The sequence below is a fragment of the Neofelis nebulosa genome, chromosome 1, assembly GCF_028018385.1.
Source record: "Neofelis nebulosa isolate mNeoNeb1 chromosome 1, mNeoNeb1.pri, whole genome shotgun sequence".
In the NCBI taxonomy this organism is placed as follows: domain Eukaryota; kingdom Metazoa; phylum Chordata; class Mammalia; order Carnivora; family Felidae; genus Neofelis; species Neofelis nebulosa.
Window position 1 is genome coordinate 87,229,104 of NC_080782.1, and position 25,074 is coordinate 87,254,177.

At 37.0% G+C, this 25,074-nt stretch overlaps 2 protein-coding genes across 2 annotated transcripts in view; both read right to left on the reverse strand.

Moving 5' to 3' along the window:
- POLR3G (RNA polymerase III subunit G) overlaps positions 1 to 25,074 on the reverse strand; it is a 102,459-nt gene that overhangs the window by 61,700 nt on the left and 15,685 nt on the right. The gene's annotated exons all lie outside the window — the stretch shown is intronic.
- LOC131510272 (small ribosomal subunit protein eS1-like) lies at positions 22,999 to 24,768 on the reverse strand. Its single transcript, XM_058727224.1, is given in 2 exon segments — positions 22,999 to 23,552; positions 23,555 to 24,768. Coding segments are annotated over 2 exon segments (849 nt in total). The 5' UTR covers positions 23,901 to 24,768; the 3' UTR covers positions 22,999 to 23,049.

Genomic DNA, 25,074 nt, shown 5'->3' on the forward strand with positions numbered 1-25,074 from the left:
GTGTGAGCACAGGAGGAGCAGAGAGAGAGGGAGACACAGAATCCAAAGCAGGCTCCAGACTCTGAGCTAGCACAAAGTCCGACACAGGGCTCAAACCTGTGAACCATGAGATCATGACCTGAGCTGAAGTCAGAGGCTTAATGGACTGAGCCACCCAGGCACCCCTTGCACCCCTTAGCAAAGGTTTATGTACAGTGAAAGTTTGTATACTTAAAGTTCACACTTGCAGAGTCCTCCAACCTAGTTCAAAGAATGTTGGCAGTTATGACAAATCTATCCTCCAGGCAAGATCCTTTTCTTAGAAATTTGACACCTGAAAGACCTGATGATACTGACTCTGGGGTCCCCAAAGAAAGGGCCCAGTGAAATCATCTTACAATGTAGTGTGCAACCACAGGGCCTCCCTTCCTTGCCTCTCTTGCACATAGATTTCTAAAGTGTACTACTCTTAAGTTTTAATATATACACCAAAGCCAGCATCTTGTGGAAAAAACAAAAGAATAGATGGAAATAAGTGGAAAAACCACTTCAAACAGTAAGACAATTTACCAAAATAGAAATATATGAAATTAACATTAAAAACCTAGAGTCTTCACCAAAGAAGACATACAGATGGCAAATGAGTAACCAAGATATCCTTCAATAGGTAAATGGATAAACTGTGGTAGATGTAGACAATGGAATATTATTCAGTGCTAAAAAGACATGATCTATCGGGGTGCGTGGGTGGCTCATTTGGTTAATTGGCCGACTTCAGCTCAGGTCATGATCTCACCCGTTTGTGAGTTTGAGCCCCGCATGAGGCTCTTTGCTGCCAGGTTGGAGCCTGGAGCCTGCTTCAGATTATCTGTCTCCCTTTCTTTCTGCCCCTCCCCCACTCACTCTGTGTCTCTCAAAAATAAACACTAAAACAATTAAAAAAAAAAAAAGAAATGAGCTATCAAGTCATGAAAATATATGGAGACAACATAAATGCCCATTACAAAGTAAAAGAAGCCAATCTCAACAGGCTACTTACTGTATGATTCTAATTATACAACATTCTGGATAAGGCAAATGTTAGAGCTAATAAAAAGACCCATGGTTACTAGGGGTGGGGGTTGGGGCCAAGGATGACTAGGCGGAATGCATAATGATGGATACAAGTCATTATACATTTGTCCAAACCCAATGAATGTATGCCAAGAGTGAACCCCAAGGTAGACTGTGAACTTTGGATGATTATGATGTTTCAGTACAGACTTATCAACTGTAACAAATGTATCATTCTGATGGGGGATGTTGATGAAGGAGGCTATGCAGGCAGTGGTAGCGGGCTTAGGGGAAATCCCCATCTTCTCAATTTTGCCGTGAACATAAAACTGCTCTGAAAAAAATATAGTCTTAAAAAAAATAGAAAAAAAATAAGAAAGTCATTAAAAAATAGTCTTCATTTATATGAACAAAAATGAGTTCCAAAGTATAGTTTATAATAATATGTACTTAGAATAATTTTTAAATACCGAAGCATATATACATATATATAGTTAGGCATATACACCTAAGAATAATTTTTAAACACCTAGGCATATATGCCTATACATATAAATAGGCATATACACCTAAACTATATAAGGAAACGTATATAAACATCTATAAGAAATATATATGGACAAAAATATGTCCAAAACATATATAAGGAAAAGTATGTTTTAAAAAATACTATGTACTCGGATAGAAACAATGGGAGACAATTCACCACAGGTCTCTCATGTTTCTGCCCAGCTGAGAAACAGATGCACACTGACTGCCTTTGTTCTACAATGTCTTTTAAAAAGTGTTTATTATTAAGATATTATTCACAAACTACAAAATTCACCCCGTTAAAGTATACAATTCACAGCTGTTGTTTTGTTTTGTTTTGTTTTGTTTTGTTTTGTTTTTAAGTAGGCTTCATGTTCAGCGTGGGGGCCCAATTCCAGGGCTAAGTGTGGGCAGAACTCATGGCCATGAGATCAAGACCAGAGTTGAGATCAAGAGTGGGACAGTGAATTGACTGAGTCACCCAGGCCCCCTACATTTCAGTGGTTTTAAGTATATTCACTAAAATGTATAACCAACACCACCATCTAATTCCAGAACATTTTTATCACTGCCCCCTCCCCCCCGAAAAATCTTTGTACCTACTGGCAATCTCTCTGCATTTTCTCTCCCTGCCAGACCCAGGTAACCACTAATCTACTTTCTGTCTTTAGGGATTTGCCTATTCTGGAAATTTCAGAAAAATGAAATCACACAGCATATGTCTTTTGAGTCTGGCTTCTTTCATTGAGTATAATGTTTTCAGGGTTCACCCATTTTGTAGTGTGTATCACTGTTTCACTTCTTTTTATTTCCAAATAATATTTGATCATATAACATTTTGATTATTCATTTATCAGTTAATAGACATTTGGGTTGTTTCTACCTTTCGACTATTATGAAAAATGCTGCTACAAACTCAAGAAATATTTTTACGTTGTTGGAGACATTAGAGACTAAATGGAACAGAGGGCAGCCAAGACAGCAGAGCAAAACACAAGTTCATTTGATTGGTTACTTGCGATGAGTTACATGAAGACTGTTGTCCAATCAGAAAGACATTTTACCTTCCCAAGATTAAATTTTTATATACTTCATGGGATGTTCCTGGGATTTGCCAATGCCTCATTTCCCATTATGCGTTTTAACTTTAGGTAAAACACTGATCAAAATGCCGATAATATAATTCTATTGACTTTTTCTATATTTGTGAGGGACCTGGCAGAGTGTTGCCTAATGAAAGAAGGCAACACTGTATTACCAGTAATAATTTCAGTTATGCTTTTAAATGCTACTTGCCAAAGTCTTACTTTATAATTTGAATCTAGCATCATATGGGCCAGTGGTTTTCAATTTGGCATGCATATAAGACTTATCCAGGGAGTTTTAAACAAGTAAATAAACCAGGACCTATACCAGACATACTGAATACCTTCAGTGAATATTCTTGGTATACAATGTATATTATTTCTCAGTATTATATGTTATAGTACAATATTTAAAAAAAAACAAAAACAAACTATGATCACCTATTTTTTTGTGGATCAGGTGTAACATTCACTGACCTATTTGAAAATAGGCTTAATCATTGTCCTTAAAGACATTGGCAATTTTTTTGGAAATGGCTTTATTATTTGGTTTTTCATGTTATAGAAACAGCCAATTTCTGTGTCAGTTACATTAGCCTTATTATGAACTTTCATTAGATCTTTCAAATTTGGAAATTATTAGTAATAAATTAGCCATAGCCATTTTAAGTCTCTCTCATCTATGAATAGTTTTGTTTTATTCTATGTTTGCCTCAAGCAATCTACAATCAGCTACACGCCTGAGTTTGTGTATTTAACAAAGAAGAATCATTTCAGAGCCCAGTAGAAAAGGAATGTGCCAGCTACTTCAAACTACTGATGCTTCAAAGACACGACTCTTGGGTATAGGATTTTCATGGTATCACTTAGACAATTTTCAGAGCATACTGGGGGCTGGAATCAGAATTCTAGAACCCTTTAGTTGAGAAGCAGATGGCTTCACAAGACTGACATCTCAAGATCTAGTAAAAAAGAATTTCTTACATTGTACTAAATAAAGTGATAAGGGAAAATTTTATTGTGGCTATTTGTTTAAAATATTGTTGATATTGTCTTAAGGTTCTATTTGCTAGACATATAAAGAAGCCTTCTCTTTCATTCTTAAGCTATCTGTAGTCCACAGCAATTAAAGGAAATTTTTTTTTGACATTTATTCATTTTTGAGAGGGAGAGAGAGACACACAGAGAGAGAGAGAGAGAGGCAGAATCTGAGGCAGGCTCCCTCCAGGCTCTGAGCTGTCAGCACAGAGCCCAACACAGACCTTAAACTCACGGACCACGAGATCATGACCTGAGCTGAAGTTGGACACTTAACCAACTGAACCACCTAGGCACCCTGGTAGACCACAGCAATTTAATAAACTCTTCTTGTAAATTTAAAACATTACAAGAAACAATTGAAAACATTAAAAAAAAAAAGATATCAGCTTCTCATCGACCAGTCCCAATCCCAACATTCAAACACTCTCATTGATATACACATTTTTCATGGTGATATACAGTTATTTGTGTGGTTCCAGTGACACACTGTCCCCCTTTTTGCTAGGATAATTGGCATTTACAAAAGCAAGGCTGTGCCTACAATGTCATATTTGAGAATAGTGCTCATTTAATCAGATATTATAAGCCATTTTAAGGGAATTAAAATTGACCTTACTTATGCACCCAATGTCTACTGAGTCCTTCAGGAAAGCTGTCCTGTGCCTGCTGTACAGAGTCCCTACTATAGATTGAAATCTTTGTCCCTCCATATGTTGGAACCTAATCGCTAATATTCTGGTATTTGGAGATGGGGACTTTGGAAGGTGATTAGTTCACAAGGGCAGAATCTATATGAATGGGATTAATGCCTTTATAAAAGAAATCCCAGAGAGTTCTGTCACCCCATCTGCCATGCAAGGATGCTGTGAAAAGGTGATTGTCTATGAACCACGAAGTAGGCCTTCACCAGACATGGAATCTGCCTTGATCTTGGACTTTACAGCTCCCAGAATTGTAAAACATTCCTACTGTTTATAAGTCACCTAGTCTGTGGTATTTTTCTAACAGTAGCCTGAAGGGACCAAGACAGTTCCAAACTTACAAGTGGTAAGAAATTTGCTTCTTGGCAGACCAGAAACAATAGGACATTTTGGATACTTCAAAAATGAAGGATTTTCCCAAATTAATAGGTACTGTTAATAAAACTACTTTCAAAGAATAGGCTTCGAAGAGTAAATATGCAAATAGATTCTTTCTGGCAGAAGGAGAATAGAGATGCTTTCATCCCAGAAAGCAAGTTTTAGGTCTCTCTACAAATTCATTTCAACATTTTTTGTCTATAGGTATCTCTGTTCTTTGACTTTTCCTTTTAACCGGTTGTGACATTTTCTGGTTTTTTCATTAAGAATATGTCAAATAGGGGTGCCTATTTGAAGAGCATATGATTCTTGATCTTGGGATCATGAGTTTGAGCCCCTATATACATACACATTGGGTGTAGAGATTAAATAAATAAACCTTTCTAAAAAAGGGTAAGTTAAATAGAATCTTTGAAACAGTCATTTTAAATCTATATCAGAGCCATGATTTTAACCATTTCTGAAAATTTCCCTTTAAAACGACTTATTCTCATACTGGCCTGCTTAACATTTATCATATGCCTAAAACTGTTTTGTTTCACTTACATTATTTGTTCCTCACAACAAGGTACTATAACACAGACACTACTAAGAGCTTGCCTCCCTCCACACCTTTGTTGGCAGATGGGGACTATAAAACAGAGTTTATAGATAAATGAACTAGGATTAAAATCTAGGTAGTTTGGTTGCAAAGTCCACACTCTTAACCATTACTCTATACTCACTATAAACAGAGAAAACTTTAATTTTTATGACTAATTTTGAGTCTCAGAGACAGAGATTTCTCAAGGTAAACCTATAAATTTGTTTCCAACTTTGATTTGGTGCCCCTTGGTGCTTGAAAATTAGGAAAAATGTGCTAATTGTCATAACACCAATATTTCCAGTGATACTGAAAAATGTGGGAGAGACATAGTTACAAGTTTGGCATTCTTACACCATCCCTCCCCTCCCCCTATAAACATCTTATAATTTTAATCCTATATGATCACTGCTCTGGGTCATGTTAAAAACAAGACAATAGGCTGAAAATGGAGTTGCTTATGCTAATCCCCATGTCAACAAACTGAGGCTGAACCTAATTACAGTTTTGGCTCTCCCAGAAACAGAATCTTAGACTACTCAATCAGGAATCACCTGATCAGCACTAGTTTGGTAACTTCCCCAAGAGATCCCTCATCCTCCTAAAGAAAAGTAACTTTGGAATAACCAATCTGTTTTGTTTAGTTTTGTTTTTGCCTGGTAAAATTTTCTTGTTCCAGCTTCCTTTTGACTATAAAAGTCTTTCCTTTTGTACAGCTCCTCAGAGCTCCTTCCTATCTGCTAGATTAGATGCTGCTTTATCGGAACCGATTTTTTGCTCAAAGAACTCTTAAAATTTTTAATATGCCTCAGTTTATCTTTTAACAGCCATGGTTAGAATGAGTCTGGGCCTTCAAGTTAGAACTGATAGTGCCATTATCAACAATAGCCAAATTATGGAAAGAGTGCAAATGTCCATCCACAGCTGAATGGATAAAGAAGATGTGGTATATATACACAATGGAATATTACTCAGCCATTAAAAAGAATGAAATCTTGCCGTTTGCAATGATGTGGATGGAACTAGAGTATATTAGGCTAAGCAAAATAAGTCAGAGAAAGACAAATACGATACGATTTTAGCCATTTGTGGGATTTAAGAAACAAAACAGATGAACATGAGGGAAGGGAAGAAAAATAAAATAAGAAAATAACAGGGAGGGAAGTATGCCATAAGAGATTCTTAACAGCAGAGAACAAACTGAGGGTTGCTGGAGGGGAGGTGGGCGGGGGGATGGGCTAAATGGGTGATGGGCATTAAGGAGGGCACTTGCTGGGATGAGCACTGGGTGCTGTACGTAAGTGATGAATCACTAAATTCTACTCCTGAAACCAATACTACACTATACGTTAACTAACTTGAAGTTAAATAAAAGCTTGGAAGAAATAAAAGAACTGGTAGTGACAGTCACTTTGATTGGTGAGAGGCTGAGGAGCAGCCTATGCTTGGCTGAAGGGTAGCTGGTGAACAACCAGCTGCATTCCTGGTGATACAATCTCTCGTGATCTTTCTTCTTTTTGCTTTTAAATGTTTATTTATTTATTTTGAGAAAGAGAGAGAGAGTGCACGCATGGCCAGGGGAGGGGCAGAGAGAATCCCAAGCAGGATCTGCACCGTCAGCACAGAGCCGGATGTGAGGCTCAATCCCACGAACTGTGAGATCATGACCTGAGCCAAAGCCAAGAGTCAGACACTTAACCGACTGAGCCACCCAGACACCCCTCTTTTTTTCTTTAAATCTTATCTGCCACCAGCCTCTTTGTCTTCCTGCCAAGTTCTTTTTAAACTTTATTTTTTGGTGCCAATCATTATAGACAGAATAATCTCAAAACTTGGAGATTCACTGAAGCTTCACTCAAGAGGCTTTTCTGACAAGCAAGGGAGTTGAATTTCTTTGTTTTGAATTACAGTAAATATGGTGAATACAGTAAAGCTGTATTAACATAGATTCTACCAAGTCACAATACGTGGTTTTTTAAGGCACCTGTTTGGCTTATGCTGAATAATTCTATATGTGTATCTTAAATGTATGTTATTTGATGGTAACTAAGACTTTTTGGGGGAGCTAAAACTTGCAATTTTGCCATCTCGCTCCTGATAGTGCAGGACCATTTGCTCAATTTTATCATGGCTTCATTTTTTCCAGCATTCCTTCACTACAATGTGAAGATGGATCTAAGGTTCCAAATCACCAAATAAAAATCCTGTTCACAGAACTATCTACCTAATTTGTGGGGTCTTTTGTTCAGAAGTTATGAAAAATTTCAAGATGGCAAAAGCAGAGTATTAAACAAAGTGTAGAGCTCTTCTAAATGTGTGCCCTTCTACTTGTCTGAGTGTGGTGCATGTGAATGTACACACATAAGTACACATAAGCTTTTAGGCATAAAATTGAGTTTTTAAGAAAAAATCTCAAATATATATGCTTTACACACACACACACACACACACACACACACACACGTACAGAAACAACTATTCTTTCTTAAAATTTTCATCTGCTCTTAAAACTTACACTATTGTTTCTGGGGTGCCTGGGTGGCTCAGTCGGTTGAGCATCAGACTTCGGCTCAGGTCTTGATCTCACAGTTTGTGAGTTCAAGCCCTGCGTTGGGCTCTGTGCTGACAGCTCAGAGCCTGGAGCCTGCTTTGGATTCTGTGTCTCCCTCTCTCTTTGTCCCTCCCCCACTCACAATCTCTGTCTCTCAAAAATAAATAAACATTAAAAAAATTGAAAAAAAAACCTTACACTATTATTTCTAAGAAGATGTCTGCATTTGTATCTCTATTGTATTCATTTAGCAAATATTTATTGTTTGCCAGAATTCTGTTGGAGGCATTTAAAATGCATATAATGACTGCAGGTCCCAAAGCAATCTTGCACCAAAGAGGGAACTTGGGGACTGAAAAACACCTGGTGGGGCAACAAGACAGAAGGATCCTGGCTTAATGACACTGTGGAACATCATGCCTGTCTGTGTCAGGCTTTTATGTGTTTATGTTATTTTAGCCACTGGCATTTAGGACTTTTCTATTATTTTTACCGAATCTAATCCTAACTAGTAAAATAGACATCTCAAATTCAACATATCCAAAAACGAACTGTGGATTTTTTCTCTCAAACCTCAATAATTGCATCCATGTCCTTCCAGCTGCAGAGGCTGAAATTTTTTTTAAGGGGTCCTTATCCTCGGATTCATGAAGTTTCAAGGGATCAAGGAGACTATAAAATTGGATGGGAAAAAGTGCATCTATAATACCACAAATCTGTAACTGAAATTCAATGTTTCCTCAATTATTATTATAGGGAATAAATAATAATATCTGTGATTTGTCACCAACAAAAATCACAGATATTTTTATATTACATTACAGTTGTTACAGAGTTCTCAAAATACCTTTAATATTCATCATTGCTTTGTGGTTTTTTTGTTTGTTTTAGAGACAGAGCATGCACACACGTGCAAGAAGGGGGGAAGAGAGAGAGAGGGAAGAGCGAGAATCTTAGGCAGGCTCCACATCCAGCAAAGAGTCTGACATGGAGCTTGATCTAATGACCATGAGACCATGACCTGAGCTGAAATCAAGGGTTGGATGCTTAACTAACTGAGCCACCCAGGTGTCCCCATCATTGCTTTGAATTATAGGAACAACTGTGAAGAAAGCACATGTGTTTATCACATGTTTTATTATTTTGATAATGATATTTCAATATAAGTGAGTTCCTTTGTAATTTTAACTATTTTAATTCATATTCTTAAAACAATGCTCTGAGAGGGCAGGTCATAACCTTCATTGGAGGGCTAACAGGGGTCTATGACATATAAAGGGTAAGAGTCTTTTCCTGCTAGTCACCCTTGATCTCTCAATTTGTCTCATATCCACGTGGCAAAGGGTGCTAGTTGCCACCAGTATCCATTCTTCCTATTTTCCTTAGTAACAGAACACCAGGCTTTTGGGGGGGGGGGGGACAGTAATAATGTTCTCACCTGAAAGACTATATTTCCCAGACATTCCTTGTAGGTAAGTGTGGCCTTGTGAATAAGTTCTAGCTAAAAAGTTCTAAGTCAAAATGTTGTATAGGATTCCTGGAAAGGTTGCTTAAGAGGTTCTGCTTAGCTAAATAGAAAACATTTTTGGCTTCTCCTCCTCCCTCTTTTCTCCAGTCATGAAAAAGGACCCAATGAATGGACTTCCTTGTCATCTATGCCCTTGATAATGAAAACTGTGGTGGTAAAGCAGAAAATGAGAAGGAATTTGAGTTCCTGATAACTGTAGACAGCTACCATGTCATCACATGTTTGCCTACTTCTGGAATTAAGAACAAATGGAGGGTTACTTGAGGGGTTGTGGCAGGGGAGGTGGGCTAAATGGGTAGGGGGCATTAGGGAATCTACTCCTGAAATCATTGTTGCACTATATGCTAACTAACTTGGAAGTAAATTAAAAAAATAAAATTAAAAAAGAAAGAAAAAAATACTCTCTAGGTAGATTTCAGTTGTTAACTACTAAATACAATTCCTAACTGATATACCCCAATTATGACAAGTCCTACTGGTTCTGTCTTCAAAAATCGAATTCAAATTCACAGTTTGAGTATTTCTATCTCCACCATTATTACCCTGGTCTCAGCTTCTATCAAACCTCACCTGAATTGTTGCAATACCAAGTTCCTATTGATCTTCCTTCTCTTCCCTTGGCTCCTCACAGTGTATTCTCAACCAGGATCCCAAATGAACTTTTAAAATTTATAAGGTGGATCATATCACTTATTTACACAAAAACTTCAAAAAAATTTTTCCTCATCCCCCATAAAAGTTAATTCCTAATGAAGGGCTATATAGTTTTATAAGATGTTACCAATCTACCCCCCACCTCTCTAATCTCTTCTATTACTCTATTCCAGCTCACTCAGTTCCTACCCCACTTAACCCCTTGTTGCTCTTTGTATATGACAAACATGCTCAAGGTAGGTGCTTAGTAATATAGGAAATGAATAGCTGAGGAAGCCAGCAGAAGGCTATTTCAGGGGGCAATCTTTGTCTAGGCTAGAATTATTCAATGTGGCAAGCCTGATTATTCCAAACGATTGAATTTTTTTTTTTTTTTAACGTTTATTTATTTTTGAGAGAGAGACACACACAAAGCGCGGTCTCTGATGAGGGTCAGAGAGAGAGAGAGAGAGAGACAGAATCTGAAGCAGGCTCCAGGCTCTGAGATGTCAGCACAGAGCCTGATGCAGGGCTTGAACTCATGAACCATGAGATCATGACCTGAGCCGAAGTTGGATGCTTAACCAACTGAGCCACTCAGGTGCCCCCAAATGATTGGATTCTTATGTACACTGTTGATATTAATAACTAATCCTGACCTGAGCACCACCATTAAAATAATTTCCCTAAAACACTGCTTTCAATAGTACTTTCCAGCTCAATAACATTTAATACTTATACACTTTACTGATAGTTAAAACTAATGTCTAGTGAAGCTTGTTACTAGCAGTAGAGAAGCAAAGGAGTCTGTTTGTTCTTATTGCTATGCTGCAAGTTCATAGCAAAATAATAATAATGAAATTTAATTATGTGTAACATAATTGTCCACATAGTTGATATAATTAGATATAATTATAAAGCTATTGTAAAAGACTTGAAAACATCTTTTTAAAAAAACTGTTTTAGGGGTGCCTGGGTGGCTTGGTCGGTTAAGCGTCCGACCTCGGCTCAGGTCATGATCTCACTGTCCGTGAGTTCAAGCCCCGCGTCGGGCTCTGTGCTGACAGCTCAGAGCCTGGAGCCTGTTTCAGATTCTGTGTCTCCCTCTCTCTCTGCCCCTCCCCTGTTCATGCTGTGTCTCTGTCTCAAAAATAAATAAATGTTAAAAAAAAATTAAAAAAAAAACTGTTTTAGGGGTGCCTGGGTGGGTCAGTCAGTTAAGTATCTTACTTTAGCTCAGGTCATGATCTAACAGTTCTTAAGTTCGAGTCCTGCATTGGGTTCTTTGCTGTCAGCACAGAGTCTGCTTCAGATCTTCTGTCTCCCTCTCTCTCTCCCCCTTCCCTGCTCACTCACTCTCTCCCATAAATAAATATTTAAAACAATTAAAACATAAATAAAAAATAAAAAAAAACTATTTTAGGGGCACTCAGCTAGGTCAGTTGGAAGAACATGTAACTCTTGACCTTGAGGGCATGAGTTTGAGCCCCAGCTGGGGTGCAAAGATTACTTAAATAAATAAAACTTAAAAAAAAAAAACTGTTTTAGGGCACCTGGGTGGCTCAGTCAGTTGAGCATCTGACTCTTGATTTCAGCCCAGGTCATGATCTCAGGATTGTGGGATCAAGTCCCATGTTACCCCAATGGTAAGCCATTGTAAAAAATGAGATACAATGAGGAAAAGAAAAAGAAAGTAATTGCATCATTGATCAAGGAATCAAGGAGAATACATTTGTATTGAGGTGATTTGTTTCCATTGAGCTATTATAGGTTATTTAAAGCTTTTAAAACTGTCTCACCATTAAGTAGACAATAAAATGGACTAATTTTTAGATATTAAAATGATGTTTCTTATGGCTAAAACTGCAAAAATTACCACCTTTACATGTAGACCTGGCAGTTACCAAGAGTTTGATATTTTTAATAGAGACACATGTATACTGAGAGAAGTACATAGGAAATGCCAAGGAAAACTCCATTTGACCCTGAAGTTCTATTTCATTTCTTTTTAGGAACATTTAAATTAACCTTCAGAGTCTTAGATAAAAAGTGCTGGAGAATCAGTTGTAAGAATCACCATGGAGACCACACTGTGTTCTCAGGTCACATTAACAAGGTCTCTCCAGTCTGCCGAGGATGGGTTTCCTGCATCTGGCAGTGCTGTGACTAGTAGACAGGAATTATGAATCGTGTGGTTGTGAGTAACAAATATACACTGAAATTAGCTTCAGCAACGAGAGGTTTATCTAAGGGAGAAAACTGCCCATTTCAAAAACCCAACATTTCATTTCATCTCCCTCAGAGTTGCTTGGCCTCTGCTTCTCTCTGTGCTTCTGGGTTTACTTGTGGCATCTCTGCTCCCCACCCACCCCCCCAAAATTATCTTGTTCTTGGCTTTGATTTGCTGTCCTTTATAGGTCTTGCCCTGACCCTTCGGTTGTATTTAGCATCTTCTGACTAATTGGCTCAGTATCTGTATTCAAAAGTCCCGAGAAAAAGAATCTGATTGGTTCAGTTTAGGTCAGGTATCTGCAGGTGGACCAATAGGCTGTAGTGGTGGTGGATAGATACCTAGTGTTTGTCTTTACAGAAGCCCTGTCCAGTTAAAGTACACATCATCTATAGTTTTGTGAAGTCTTTAGGGGATAAAGGAGTAAAGCAGGCTGTGGTGATAATAAATCCCCAGTTCCATTCTGGAATATGTTAACAATTCATTTACACCTTCCCTTCCCCACTAATTTTAGGGAATTAAGACAGTACACACACACACACACACACACACACACACACACACACACAGAGTGCCTGAGTTACAAAAAAAGTTGACAAAAAATAAAGGTTATATTGATCCTTCCACTTCACTTGCTATTTGAATGACAAGTCAATCAGCAAATATTTATTGATTGTATTTAGTGAACTCAGCACTGTGCAGCACTGAGGCCAGGAATGAGAAGGACAAGAAGTGACATAAATGGTCTTTGATGCTCAAGGTTTTCCTAAGTTATGAGAAGTCCAAGCCCCCAAAGGAACCCCATTTCTGCTGTCTCCCAGTTGGCTCCCAGATACACAGTTTACACATACTTACTGTCTACCTGGTCATCACTGCAGATCAATTCTTGTCACTACATCTCCAACCACACTCTTACTTTCCAGAGTTTGCCCCTTCAACAGACTTCATAGGGGAGAGAGATGCTAGAAATTTCTCTTAGGGAAATTTTTTTGGGGGAAGAAAAGACACATCATGTTTATTCATGTATTTATGGATATATGTATTTACTTACTTATATATTTATTGGTTAAGTGGCCAGCATCTAAAAAAAAGTCAGGAGAAACTATATAACAATTTGATTTTCTTATTTCTCTTCAAATATCTGAAAATCTGCCTTTTGGGATCTGCATTTCTATATAGCAATTATTGGACCCAAATAGTAATCTCACTCTGTAGATAGGGCATGAGTTTCTCCACCTATCATAGTTCTACTGTGCGCTGTGTTATATCCTGCCTGCGCCGCCCCCTCCCCCCTGCCGCTTTACTCATTTTTATCTGCCTTTCCCTTATAGGCATTTATGGTTGCAAATCACTTAGTTCATGAGATGTACTATATTCTTACTTTTTTCCAAATCTAATCTCTGGAGGAATTGGGAGACATCCCCACATTCAAGTATATTTTGTGGCACCACATCACACTTAAAATATTGTGAGCCAAGGCAGAGACAAGTCATTCCTATTCTTCTTTAATTTATGGACAATTCTTTGCTCACCAACTCTGACATCTGCTTCTAGAATTAAAGAAGCCCATTGTCTGCTAATGGGTTTATTCCAAATCTTAATGACAGTGTCCCTGATTTAATCATTGGTCCTGGTCACCATTTGTGCAGGAAATCTAGTGGGGGGGGGAAAAAAGCCTCCTTGTGGCAGCACATGGAATAAAGCTCTTTCTTTACATACCTCGTCCCACAACGTAACTGTTTTTAAAAATGGTAATGGTAGGAAAAATTGTCAATTACTTGGAAAGGAACAGAAGAGATTACTGAGTTTAGTAGATCTTCTGGAGATTATCTGATTATATAAGGTTGTGTATCTTTGATCACTTTCTCCTGTGGAGGTTATTTTACATTTCCACACAGTAGAAATTAAGTTGTACAAAACTAATAGTAATACAAATAATTCTTGTACATGGCAAGGCAAATTATTTTGTCTTGTAGATATAAAATTTATTTCTTCTTGAGGAAAAGATTACCTCAAGGATTAAATTTTATTGCCCTGTATGTTATTAACCAGTTTTGCAGCTATTAGCAAATTCTTTTCAGCATTCCTAATTGTATGTGTATGTATGTATATTTAAAAACTTTCTTAAACTTATTCTCTCATTACTAATGAGTTGAATAAAATCTTTCACATGTGTTCATTTTATATTTACATGACAGTAAAAAGTATTTGTTTCTTTTTGAACATTATACCATAGCAGTTAAAGACCTGATGTTTTGATTACATTTCAATAGTTCCAAATAAGAAAGAAATTCAGACAGGTTACTAAATATGTAAACTTAAATTACACAAAAATTAGTGGTAATAATCTTGAGGTAAAAAGGATATTTTAAGTATAGGGACTATAGTTTTTGCATGTAGTAAGCAAAATTATCTGTGGTAAAGGAATCTCCTCCAGAAGGTTTATCTGCCCTCAAACCCTTCCTTCCACCCTTGGCTGTGTTTTTTAATTCACAAGGAGGAAAAAGAAATTTTAGAGATGGTGAAATTAGGTGATAAATAAAAAAAAAAGTAAGCGGAAAGTAATGAAGACAGATTCAAGAATGCTGTTTCAGTAGTGTCTTTCTGTACCTAGTCTCCTTGCAAGCCTAGAATCTTGAAAGTTTGTGTGCTACAAAGTAAAGCTGTTCCTTTTCCACTTGAGTGACCCACTGGTTCTCTGGTTATTAAGGAAGAACATTAATTGACTACAACCCAGACACAATAAAGTATTCTTTAACTGGACCGGAGTTTTCTCTTCTGCAGTTTTCTCTCTGTAAAATTTAGGAACAGCAATTTGGTAGCTGAGGTCAGAGCTTTAAAACATATGATTGTGTTTTCCTCAAGAGCCATTTGTCTAGTGTAATCACAAAGAAACAAAGATATTGCCATCTAGTGGTTTAATTGAAGAAATTCAGAAAAATAATTTTTCTCCTAAAATTTCCATTAATTTTTTCTTCGTGTAGCACTAAATAAAAAAGCATTCATTTTTAGAAAGCAATTATTAATATATACTTTTTTCAAATTAAGGTTCTAGATGTGGCTACTCTTTTTTTCTTTTTAGGTTATATTCCTTATTTATTAAGCTCAGTAGGATTAGGATATGAATTAGAACAGGGAAAGATCCTTTCATAATTGAAGAAAATACATTTAAAGGCAATGTTTCACTGAAGGAATTGTTAAATACCCAAACTAAATCATAAAATCAAGTGATCAAATTGATAGTTCATATCAAATTTTAAAAAGGTACAAGATAAAATAAATAGGTATATATTATGTATGGTCTAAAGGTAGAATCTTATACCAAAATCCTTTGCTTTTATTTAATAGTTCCATTACAGCAAAACTAGCTTTTAAAGAATATTCCATTGAGTAAAATATTATTTTATCATTGGCTTTGATTACAAAATAATAATTGGATTTCTAGAAAACTCTCCAATCCAAAAAAACTTTGATATTTAAACATATAAGAAGTATACTTATAAGTCCAGCAGAATTTTACTTACAATACAGATCAGAAAATCCACAGATATTACCATCTATTTTCTGCATTGATATATTTTTATAGTCTTATGTAAAACAGATTTGCTCTGTTGTATTAAAGAACTATTTCATTTCTAATAACAGCATGGAGACAATAGTTTACAAAGATATTCTGACTCCATCTGACTGTGGTAGAGATTTTTCCAGGTTCCCCTTGAATTTTCAGATCATCACGTACCTAGTATCTTGATTAAAAAAAAAAAAAACTTAAAAAAAATTCCAAGTATTCTGATTCCACTTTTAAAAAGCATTTTTATGCTTAGGGGACCATAATGACTTGTGCTGAATTTAGCAAAATAGAGATCCTTTCTCATCATTGGTCAAGAAAGTGACATGATGCGGGGCACCTGGGTGGCTCAGTTGGTTGAGCATCTGACTTTGACTCAGGTCATGATGTTGTGGTCTGTGAGTTCAAGCCCAGCCTCGGGCTCTGTGCTGGCAGCTCAGAGCCTGGAGCCTGCTTCTCTGTGTCTCCCTCTCTCTCTACCCCTCCCTGCTCATGCTCATGCGTGCTTTCTCTCTCTCTCAAAAATAAATAAACATTATTTTAAAAAACTTAAGAAAGTGACATGACAGAATCTATCCCAGCCTGGGACAACTAAAGGATGTCTTTTTATGATATCTTCTGTGGTAGATATGAAAGTCCAGAGGAGAGACAATAAAGTAGACAGAGGGACAGATACAGTTTATAAACCCTGTACAAAATGATAAAACTTCTATTCTGAAAAGGGTTCCATGGTTATGATGACCATGCCACCCCTGGGCAGTGTACAAGAGGTAAGAAGGATGGGGTATGACTGTGCATACTCATCTTCATTGAAGTAGCCTCTCCCCCAGTTGTTGTCAAGGGTTCAGGTAACTACAGATCCTGCTCTCATTGTTATGGAAAATAAGAATAGATTCAAATTTTGGATTAAGATTTGTTGTCTAGTAAAAAGGTTGTGTGCAGGAAGAACATTATGTGGGCACAGACACAAGACGGAAAGAAGAAAATTGACAATGGGTTTCCTTTAGGTACATTAAGTTGCTAGACAAGCCAATCAAGGCAAAAAACAGCAACGCTAAACTTAAAGAGCAATTTGTAAAGTGTGCTGATAATTTCTTTCAAAACAGGTCATAGTATTTCTTTAGAGGAAACAAAACATAAGTGTCTATCAGTTTGTAGAAATGTCTACCTTTTCTCTATATAATATGTAGATCTATTTTTATAGGAGTTAATTTTTCTCCAAGATCTTATTAAAAATAGAGATCCTTTCCTTTCTTCTTTCAAATACTGAATAGAATCTATGAGATTGGGGCTCAGTCTTCTCTATTTTTAACAAGCTCTCCAGGTCTTTTTAGTATATTAAAGTTTGAGAAACATTCTTCTAGACTTCATTAACAAAACCATTGAGACTAAATACTTTTCATGGAAAAAGTTTAAAGACAATCAAAGGTAAAAAAGTGGAATACCAGGTCAAATTTAATAGTCACTTAGCTGGAGGACTGGCAGATCACCAATGAGATTTCCAATTTCCAATATCATCAGCAAAGGGACTAATTTTAAAATGAGACTTATTACCATAGGTGGCAGCATGATAAAAATGTCTGTGAAAGGGTAGACATACTCAAAACTTAAACACTTGTATTAATTCAAGAGTTACTTATTGAATATCAACTACATGTTAGGTGCTATGTTAGGTACTAGGATTGCAGAGAAAAAAGTTGTTCTCCTTAGGAAGCTCTTCATATAATAAAATGATTATTAGACTTCAGTGGGAATACAAATTACCTTGGGTACGTGTTAAGAATGCAGATGGTCAGTATGTGATCATGAAGAATACTGGTCTAATTTGTAAAAAGAAAGTAAATAGACATTTATAATGTAAGTAGTAAGTTTTAACAGATATACAGATATATTATTTGATCACTGATGCAAGCCAACATTGAGAGGTAAATATCCTTGAGTTCCTGAATGAAAACCAGTAGTTTTCTAGATGATGAAAGGTAGGGAAGAGCATGGGACATGGCATTGAACAGTGAGAAAGTGTGGTGTATATCAGGCATTAAAGACGGTTTGTTTCTATCTGGAATTTAAAAGTTGAGAGTGAGTTATAATGGACATGGGAATGGAGAAGTAAACTAGATTATGAAGAGTCCTGTATCGTAGAGTTTTCATTTCACCCAGAAAAAAGTGGTGAATCTCTGAGGTATTTGAAGTAATGAAGTAGAGGATGACTGCATCAGGGCTGGGTTTAAGGGAAAGCATTCTCATAGTAGCTAATGAATGGGTTGAGTGGGGGTCAGTGTGAAGCAACAAAGACTGGCAGGAAGGCTAGTTAGAAGACTGCCATGATAATTCAAGCAAGAAATTTGAAATGCCTGCTTTCAGATAGTGCTGCTGGGATGGAGAAGAGAGAAGGGAAGTATTGTTAAAGTAATTAAATTCATGGGATATGGAGAAAAGGTGGGGGATGGGAAGAAGAAAGTAATGTGAAGGATGACTCTGGGTTTCTGGTTTGAATCTACTCATTTCATTTCCTTGGTAATGGTGTTTCCTCTTTCCAATTGGGAAGACTTTTCTTTTGCCATCTCAGTAGTTAGTATTTTGTACTTTAAGCAGCTATATCATTTCTTCAGTGCTTATTATGGTTCCAAATGCCACTATGACAAACATATCTCACTATAGAAGATGCTGCCAATGCTATGCTCATATTCCCCAAGCCCCTCCAGAAATTATGTGGAGTCTTTGCGGACAGTTCCTGTGAAAACCAAATGCTTCTTACTTCAAGCTGTGGTGAGGGCTTCTGTGTGAGGGCTTTCTCTGTGCCCTGCAGTGTGTCTGACTTGTGCTCAGGGTAAGCCAGAAGTATCCGTGAAGTAATAACCCAGGAGCAACCCTCAACCAGTGAGGAATGGAGATTGGGGTTAACTACTCATCCTAGCTTTCTAGCACTGTGATGGATTATCCCCAGTAGGATTCCCTTCCCTGTATAACTTTGTCACACCTTCACCATGTTTCTGGAATCACCTCCCAAATAAGCTATTTGAATCCAAATCCTTGTCGCACAGTTTGCTTTAGGGAAAACCCAAATTTAGTTACTCAGTTCTGATAACACAATTTTATATATCTGCACCATTTTATATATGTGCAAACAAATGTTTGGAGGGGTTAAATAAATTGCCCACATCACTTAGCTCCTGGATTCAAATCCAAAGCCTTTGGTTTCAATATTATGCAATAGCGCCAGTCTCAAATTCTAAGATGTGAACCAGGCATCACCAACTGCGGAATGAAAGCCAGAGATGGTCTGTCAAGCTCTTTTACACAACATTGAAACTGACCATTATTTTCAGATTCCAATCTTTATTATTATAAAGCCTGAGCCTGAGCCTTGCCTGCCAGCATGTTTCCTTTCCCTTACTGAATATGGTAGTCATGTAGAATTTAGAAGCTGGGCAAATCACTCTTGAATGAGATGAAATGCAATGGCATAATGGCAGAGAGTGGTATGATAGATCAATTACTCTTTTTTTCTTAAGATTTTATTTTTAAGTAATCTCTACACCCAATCTGGTGCTAAAATTTATAATCCCAAGACATAGAGTCGAATGTTCCACCAACTGAGCCAGCCCAGGTACCCCTAGATCAACTACTCTTAACACTTTGCTCAAGTTGTCAGGTTCTCTGAGTACTTTTATGGTTTAATTCCTGGTTAAGAATTTAAATTTTAAATGAGTGATGAAAGGAATTAAATTTTAAATGAGTGATGAGGTCATGAAAAATAATATATCTAGAACTCAGCTACAGCTCATATTTTCCTCTCCTTCCTTATAATGTAAATAACTCACATCGAAGGGAAGTATCAAAGAAGGATATGCAAGATCAGAAGGTCTAATCTCAATTCCTTCACCAATTAGCTATGTGCCATTAAGCAAATCACCCAACTTCTCAAAATCTTGCTTGTCATCTATGAGAAGAAGTCTCTTTCAAGCAATCTGATCTGCAGGCTCCTTTCTAGTATTAGCATTTCTATGGTTCTATCCAATTCCTGAGTTAGAGTTACTTAGATGAAGGAGCATGAGCTTCACATAGACGAGCCTGCTTTCCCACTCCCTGCACATATTTTGCACTTTCCCAAATTCATGCCTTTCTCCTTTGATTTTTTTCTATCTCTAATGATTTCTCTTCTCATAAAATTTCAACCCAACTTTTAAAATTCTTTGTCTTAATGACTGCAGAAATAATTGTGCCCTCCTCAGAATTCCTGAGCATTTATTATCACACCATTCATTCATATCGCACTTAGCACTTACAGCAAAAGAAAACTCTGCACAAGACATTACAATAGGCAGGCACCGAATACAGGATTAATTGCTATAGAAGTGGTTTTGACTGTAGTTCTCAACATGTGGTGGACAAATCACATGGGGTTCTATGACTATTTCTTTCTCTCTTACTGATCAGACCCACACTAGTATGTCATAATACTCCAGGTTGAATCTAATTAGTATATAAATGAACTCAAATACTTACATAGGCCATAATTCACAAAATGAAGCAGTGCCTTTGCAATAAAGTAATGAGGTCAGAGGACTCTGACAAAAAGGAGAGCTCAGGTCCCACAGAAAGGGGGCAGCAATGCCTTGGTTGTGAAGGGGCGCAGCATCTGTGACACTAAAATGTTTGCTTCTTTAAGAGAAGTCAGAAGTCAAGAGTTTTTGTTCTTTGTTCATGATTTTTAAATTTTTCAATTTTTTAAAAAATTTTTGAGAGGGAGAGTGCACATGTGAGGGGTGGGGAGGGGTAGACAGGGAGGAGGGAGATAATGCCGAGCAGGCTTCACGTTGTCAGTGCATGGATAGCTAATAAGGTTCCATCCCACAAACCGTGAGATCATGACCTGAGCCGAAACCAAGAAGTGGACACTTAACCAACTGAGCCACCCAGGAGCTCCGTCTTTGTTCACAGTTTTTAAATGTCAAAAACAAAATCAAACATTTAAGTATATCTCCTGTAGGTCTTATTTAGCTGGTAAGAGGTCTCTGGTCTCTGCTCATCTATTTCTCAGCCCACTACAGCGTGGCTTTTTCAGTGAAATTACTCTCCCAAAAGGTACCAGTTACCAGCTTTGTGACCCAAACAAGTAACTTAACTTGTCCCTGAACCAGTCTTTTGCCTACATCACAGGATGTATGAGCAGTAAGTGAGAAAATATCTATAAGACATAGCACACAGAAATATGCACAAAGCAGTCCATGCATGTTTGTTCCTGCTATGCTTGAACCACACTGCAATCTGGCTTCCTCCATCAACATAGTACAGCTTTAAACACCTGTGTGCCTCTTTCTCTCTGCCAGTGCACACTCCTCTCCCCTCACTCTCTGAGTTCTAACTCTTTGAAGAAAGTGCCTTCTCAAGCTGTGTGTAGATTTCTTGATGGTAAAACTATCCTAGCTTTCTCCCCACATTTAAGAATATTTTTAAAACATTAAAAATATTTTAAAAATAGTTTTAAAATATTAAAAAATATATTTTTATTCTTGGGGCACCTGGGTGTCTCAGTTGGTTAAGTGACTGACTTTAGCTCAGGTCATGATCTTGCAGTTCACGAGTTCAAACCCCCTGTCAGGCTCTGTGCTGACAGCTCAGAGCCTGGAGCCTGCTTTGGATTCTGTCTCCCTCTGTCTCTCTGCCTCTTCCCCACTTGTACTCTCTGTCTCAAAAATAAATAAAACATTTAAAAAAATATATGCATATATATATATATATATATATATATATATATATATATATATTATTCTAGAAAATTTCAATCACATACAAACATAGAAAGAAGAGTATAATCAACCCCTTAGTACACAACCATCCTCAACGATTTTCAACATATGGCCAATTTTGTTTCATCCACACCCTTACCAAATCCCTGCCCTCCCACCATTGCACACAGAGTGGATTATTTGAAGCCAACTATAAATATAACATCATCTCACTTGTAAATACTTCAAAGTTTATACAGTTTTGTAAGGAATGTGTAGGAAACAGAATGGTCTTGTGTAAAGATTCTTAAAGGTGATAGGGGAAGGGAAGGGCAAGGAGGACGGGACACACAAGTAATATGTATTCCTAAAGATAGGGATTCTGCTCTTTTCAAGTAGAAAATCTCTGAGCCAATACTAAGCAGCTGAACAAAAAACATCTATGGGCAAAATCTGGTCATAAGGCCATAAATTTGCAACCTTATCTATAAATAATAGCTGTGGAGAAGGACAAATAGAAAGGGTTGAATTCATAATAGAGTCAGGTTAAAGGAAGAAATTCTTTCTCCTTTGTTGCATCCACAGGACTCCTGAAACAGTATGCTACGGACACCAGTGACAGTCGCAACAAAGTTTATTACAATGAGAGGCAAGGCCCACCGATCGGGACCAACACTCTTGATAAGAATGTGGCTCTGAACAGCTGGGGTACAGAGTTTTTAAAGCCGATCACATCGTTTTATCATTATCTGCAAACAGAACAGAGAAACAGTTCCCAGATTAATTAGAAACAGTTGCCAGATGAGTCAGAAACAGTTATCGAATGAGGTGATTATTTTGGACTTTCTGCTGCTAAGTTGCAACCAGTGGATCTCCTTGACCTTGTCTCTGATGGTCTTTTTTTGAGCTTTTGTTTCCTTCATTGGTAAAGCCTGATTCACAAGAGTATGAAGTATGATTTACAAGAGTAAAAGCAAGGCTGTTATCTTTTGACCTTCAGTGTCAGAACAAAGTTGTTATCTTTCAAGCTAAGCGTTAGCCCTACACTACAATTTAACCCTTACACTATTACCAGGTAAATCTGTGGGTTTAGGGAGTTTTCTACCCTGTATTTCTCATAGTTAGAAGAAAATTTCAAAATGCATTTTGCATAAATCTTGATTGACAATGGAAATGCTATGACTATTTTATTATATTTGTCTCTAAAGATTTCATTTTATTAGCCATCTATTATACTTCCATCCAGATTACTTCAGCTTAAAATAGATTACTAGTCTTTCGCAGCTATTTAGTAACTAAGAGCAATGAATTAAATTCATACAACAGTTCAGAAAAGTTCACATCACCATCAGTTCAGAACATCTGATTCACCAAGTATAGATTATTTAAAAAGAATGACCAGAAATTAAATATCACAAATAAGATTTTTTATTTGTCACCATTAAATGTCTGAATTTTAAACAGATTCTTGGGCTGGTGGCTCATATCCATCAGCTTGTTCAACTTTAGTACCAGTCTCACTCCCAGTAGTTTTTCCAGAACTACTACCTTCATCATGAAGCTCCATGAGCTTTCCCAGTTCAAAGTTAGGTTTTGTCAGCATTTTTACTTTTCTAATGAAGACATCATGGAGTGGATAAATAGACTGACAAATCTTTTCTATGTCATTCCCGATGCTGTCTGGAATCAATTTATTGACCACTTTTTTCAAGTCATTTGTCTGCACCTCTTGGGTCATGATTTCCATCATCTTTTTCCAAATTTGGTGGATTTGTTGGTGGTGAGCATAACAGGTCTTCCAAATCTGAATGTTGCGTTTAGTAGTAAAAGCAACACAAAAGAGATGAAGCAAATAACCATTGGCAGTATTGACATTAACAGGAGCTTCAATCATGATCTGACATTTTTTGACCATGGAGCACATTTTGTCATGGGTAAGATCCATGCCACAGAAATTAGGCAGTTTTTGCCTTGAACATCTTCAGTAATTAGCTTGAACTTTCTAAATGCAACTTCATCATTCTGCAGATCAGCAAGGCTCACTTCGAAAACATGATCCTTAAGGTCATCGGATGTGATTTTGGTTGCTTGAGTTCTTGTGACTAGTGTTTTTCTGATATTTCTTATATTAAACATAGCTGGCACTTTTACATCACACCAACCTTTCTTTGAAAATGGATCAACCACTTTCTTCTTGGCTCCTTTTTTGCTGCCTTTCATAAGGCGCTTGGTTCTTGCTGACAACCAGGGAGCCAAAAGTGCTATGTCTATTTTAAATTCATCCAATATGGCTTTGGACATCAACATTCCATTAAATGTGCCCTTGTTGAAGTTACCAATTTTTCCAAGTCCAACTTAGTTGACTACTTCTTCTTACTTGGCTTCCAGCACAGCATTTTCTCCTGGTTTTCCTTCTACCACACTGGCAATACCATTTTTCATGCCCAGGATTTGGTCTTGCACTTTATTTTTGTTTACACACACTTTTCCTAGTTGATTTTATCTGGTTAAGCAGCTTTAACTGCCATTTAAATACTGATGGCTCTTAAATATATTCCTAGGCTTCACTTTTCTTTGAGGCTTCACATACCCACACACATGTTTACACATACATACATTCTAGAATAACTTTTATTAATATAAAGGATATGTTGCACAAACGTAAATAATAAAATAGATAATATTCCTTGTTGTAAATTCCATATGGCATTTCAGTTTTTGCAGAATTCTTTCATTGATTTTTGCTAAACTTTTGTATCTGTATTTAACTTATGGTTGCAACTGATGAGTAAGTGAAGATCCAATATGAATGTTGGCTAATTCTTTTCATTATGCCAATAAGTGAGATGACAGCTCCAGTATTCCATGGATACTAGAATTCCCTCTGTTCCTGGATTATGCCAAGCTTATTTCTATTTCAGGTCTTTTGCATTTCCTCTTCCTCTTCTTTTCTTCAGTTCTTTACAAGACTGGTTTTTTATTCCAGCTCAAGTGTCACAGAGAGGTTTTCCCTGACTGCCTTAACCAAGAAGCTTTTCTTACTTCAGCCACTCTCTATCCCACTGTTTTCCTTTATATTCTTCATAGGGATTCTGCAGTGATCAGTTCTTAAAAAGCAAAGTTTTTATCTATATGTATTTACTTATTTGAATGAATGATTCATGCTTATGGCAAAAAAATTCCAAACAGTGAAAAAAATCTATCCAGGGATTTCCATTCCAGGAAGATTGAGTAGATGCACTTTCTCAATTTATAACTAAAAATTCTGGGCATAATATAAAAAGCAAACATATGAGAAAGCATATCAACTAAAGACTTCAAGATTCAATGAACAAACAACATGGTGATGAGTTCCCTGGGTTTTCTTTTTGCTGAATATATCCCAGAATTGGTGCTAGAGAAGCCAGAAAGCCTGGAAATACCAATGGGCACCTACAGGAAAGGGCCCAGCAAAAACTGCTCCTTTGAGCCAAAGGACCAG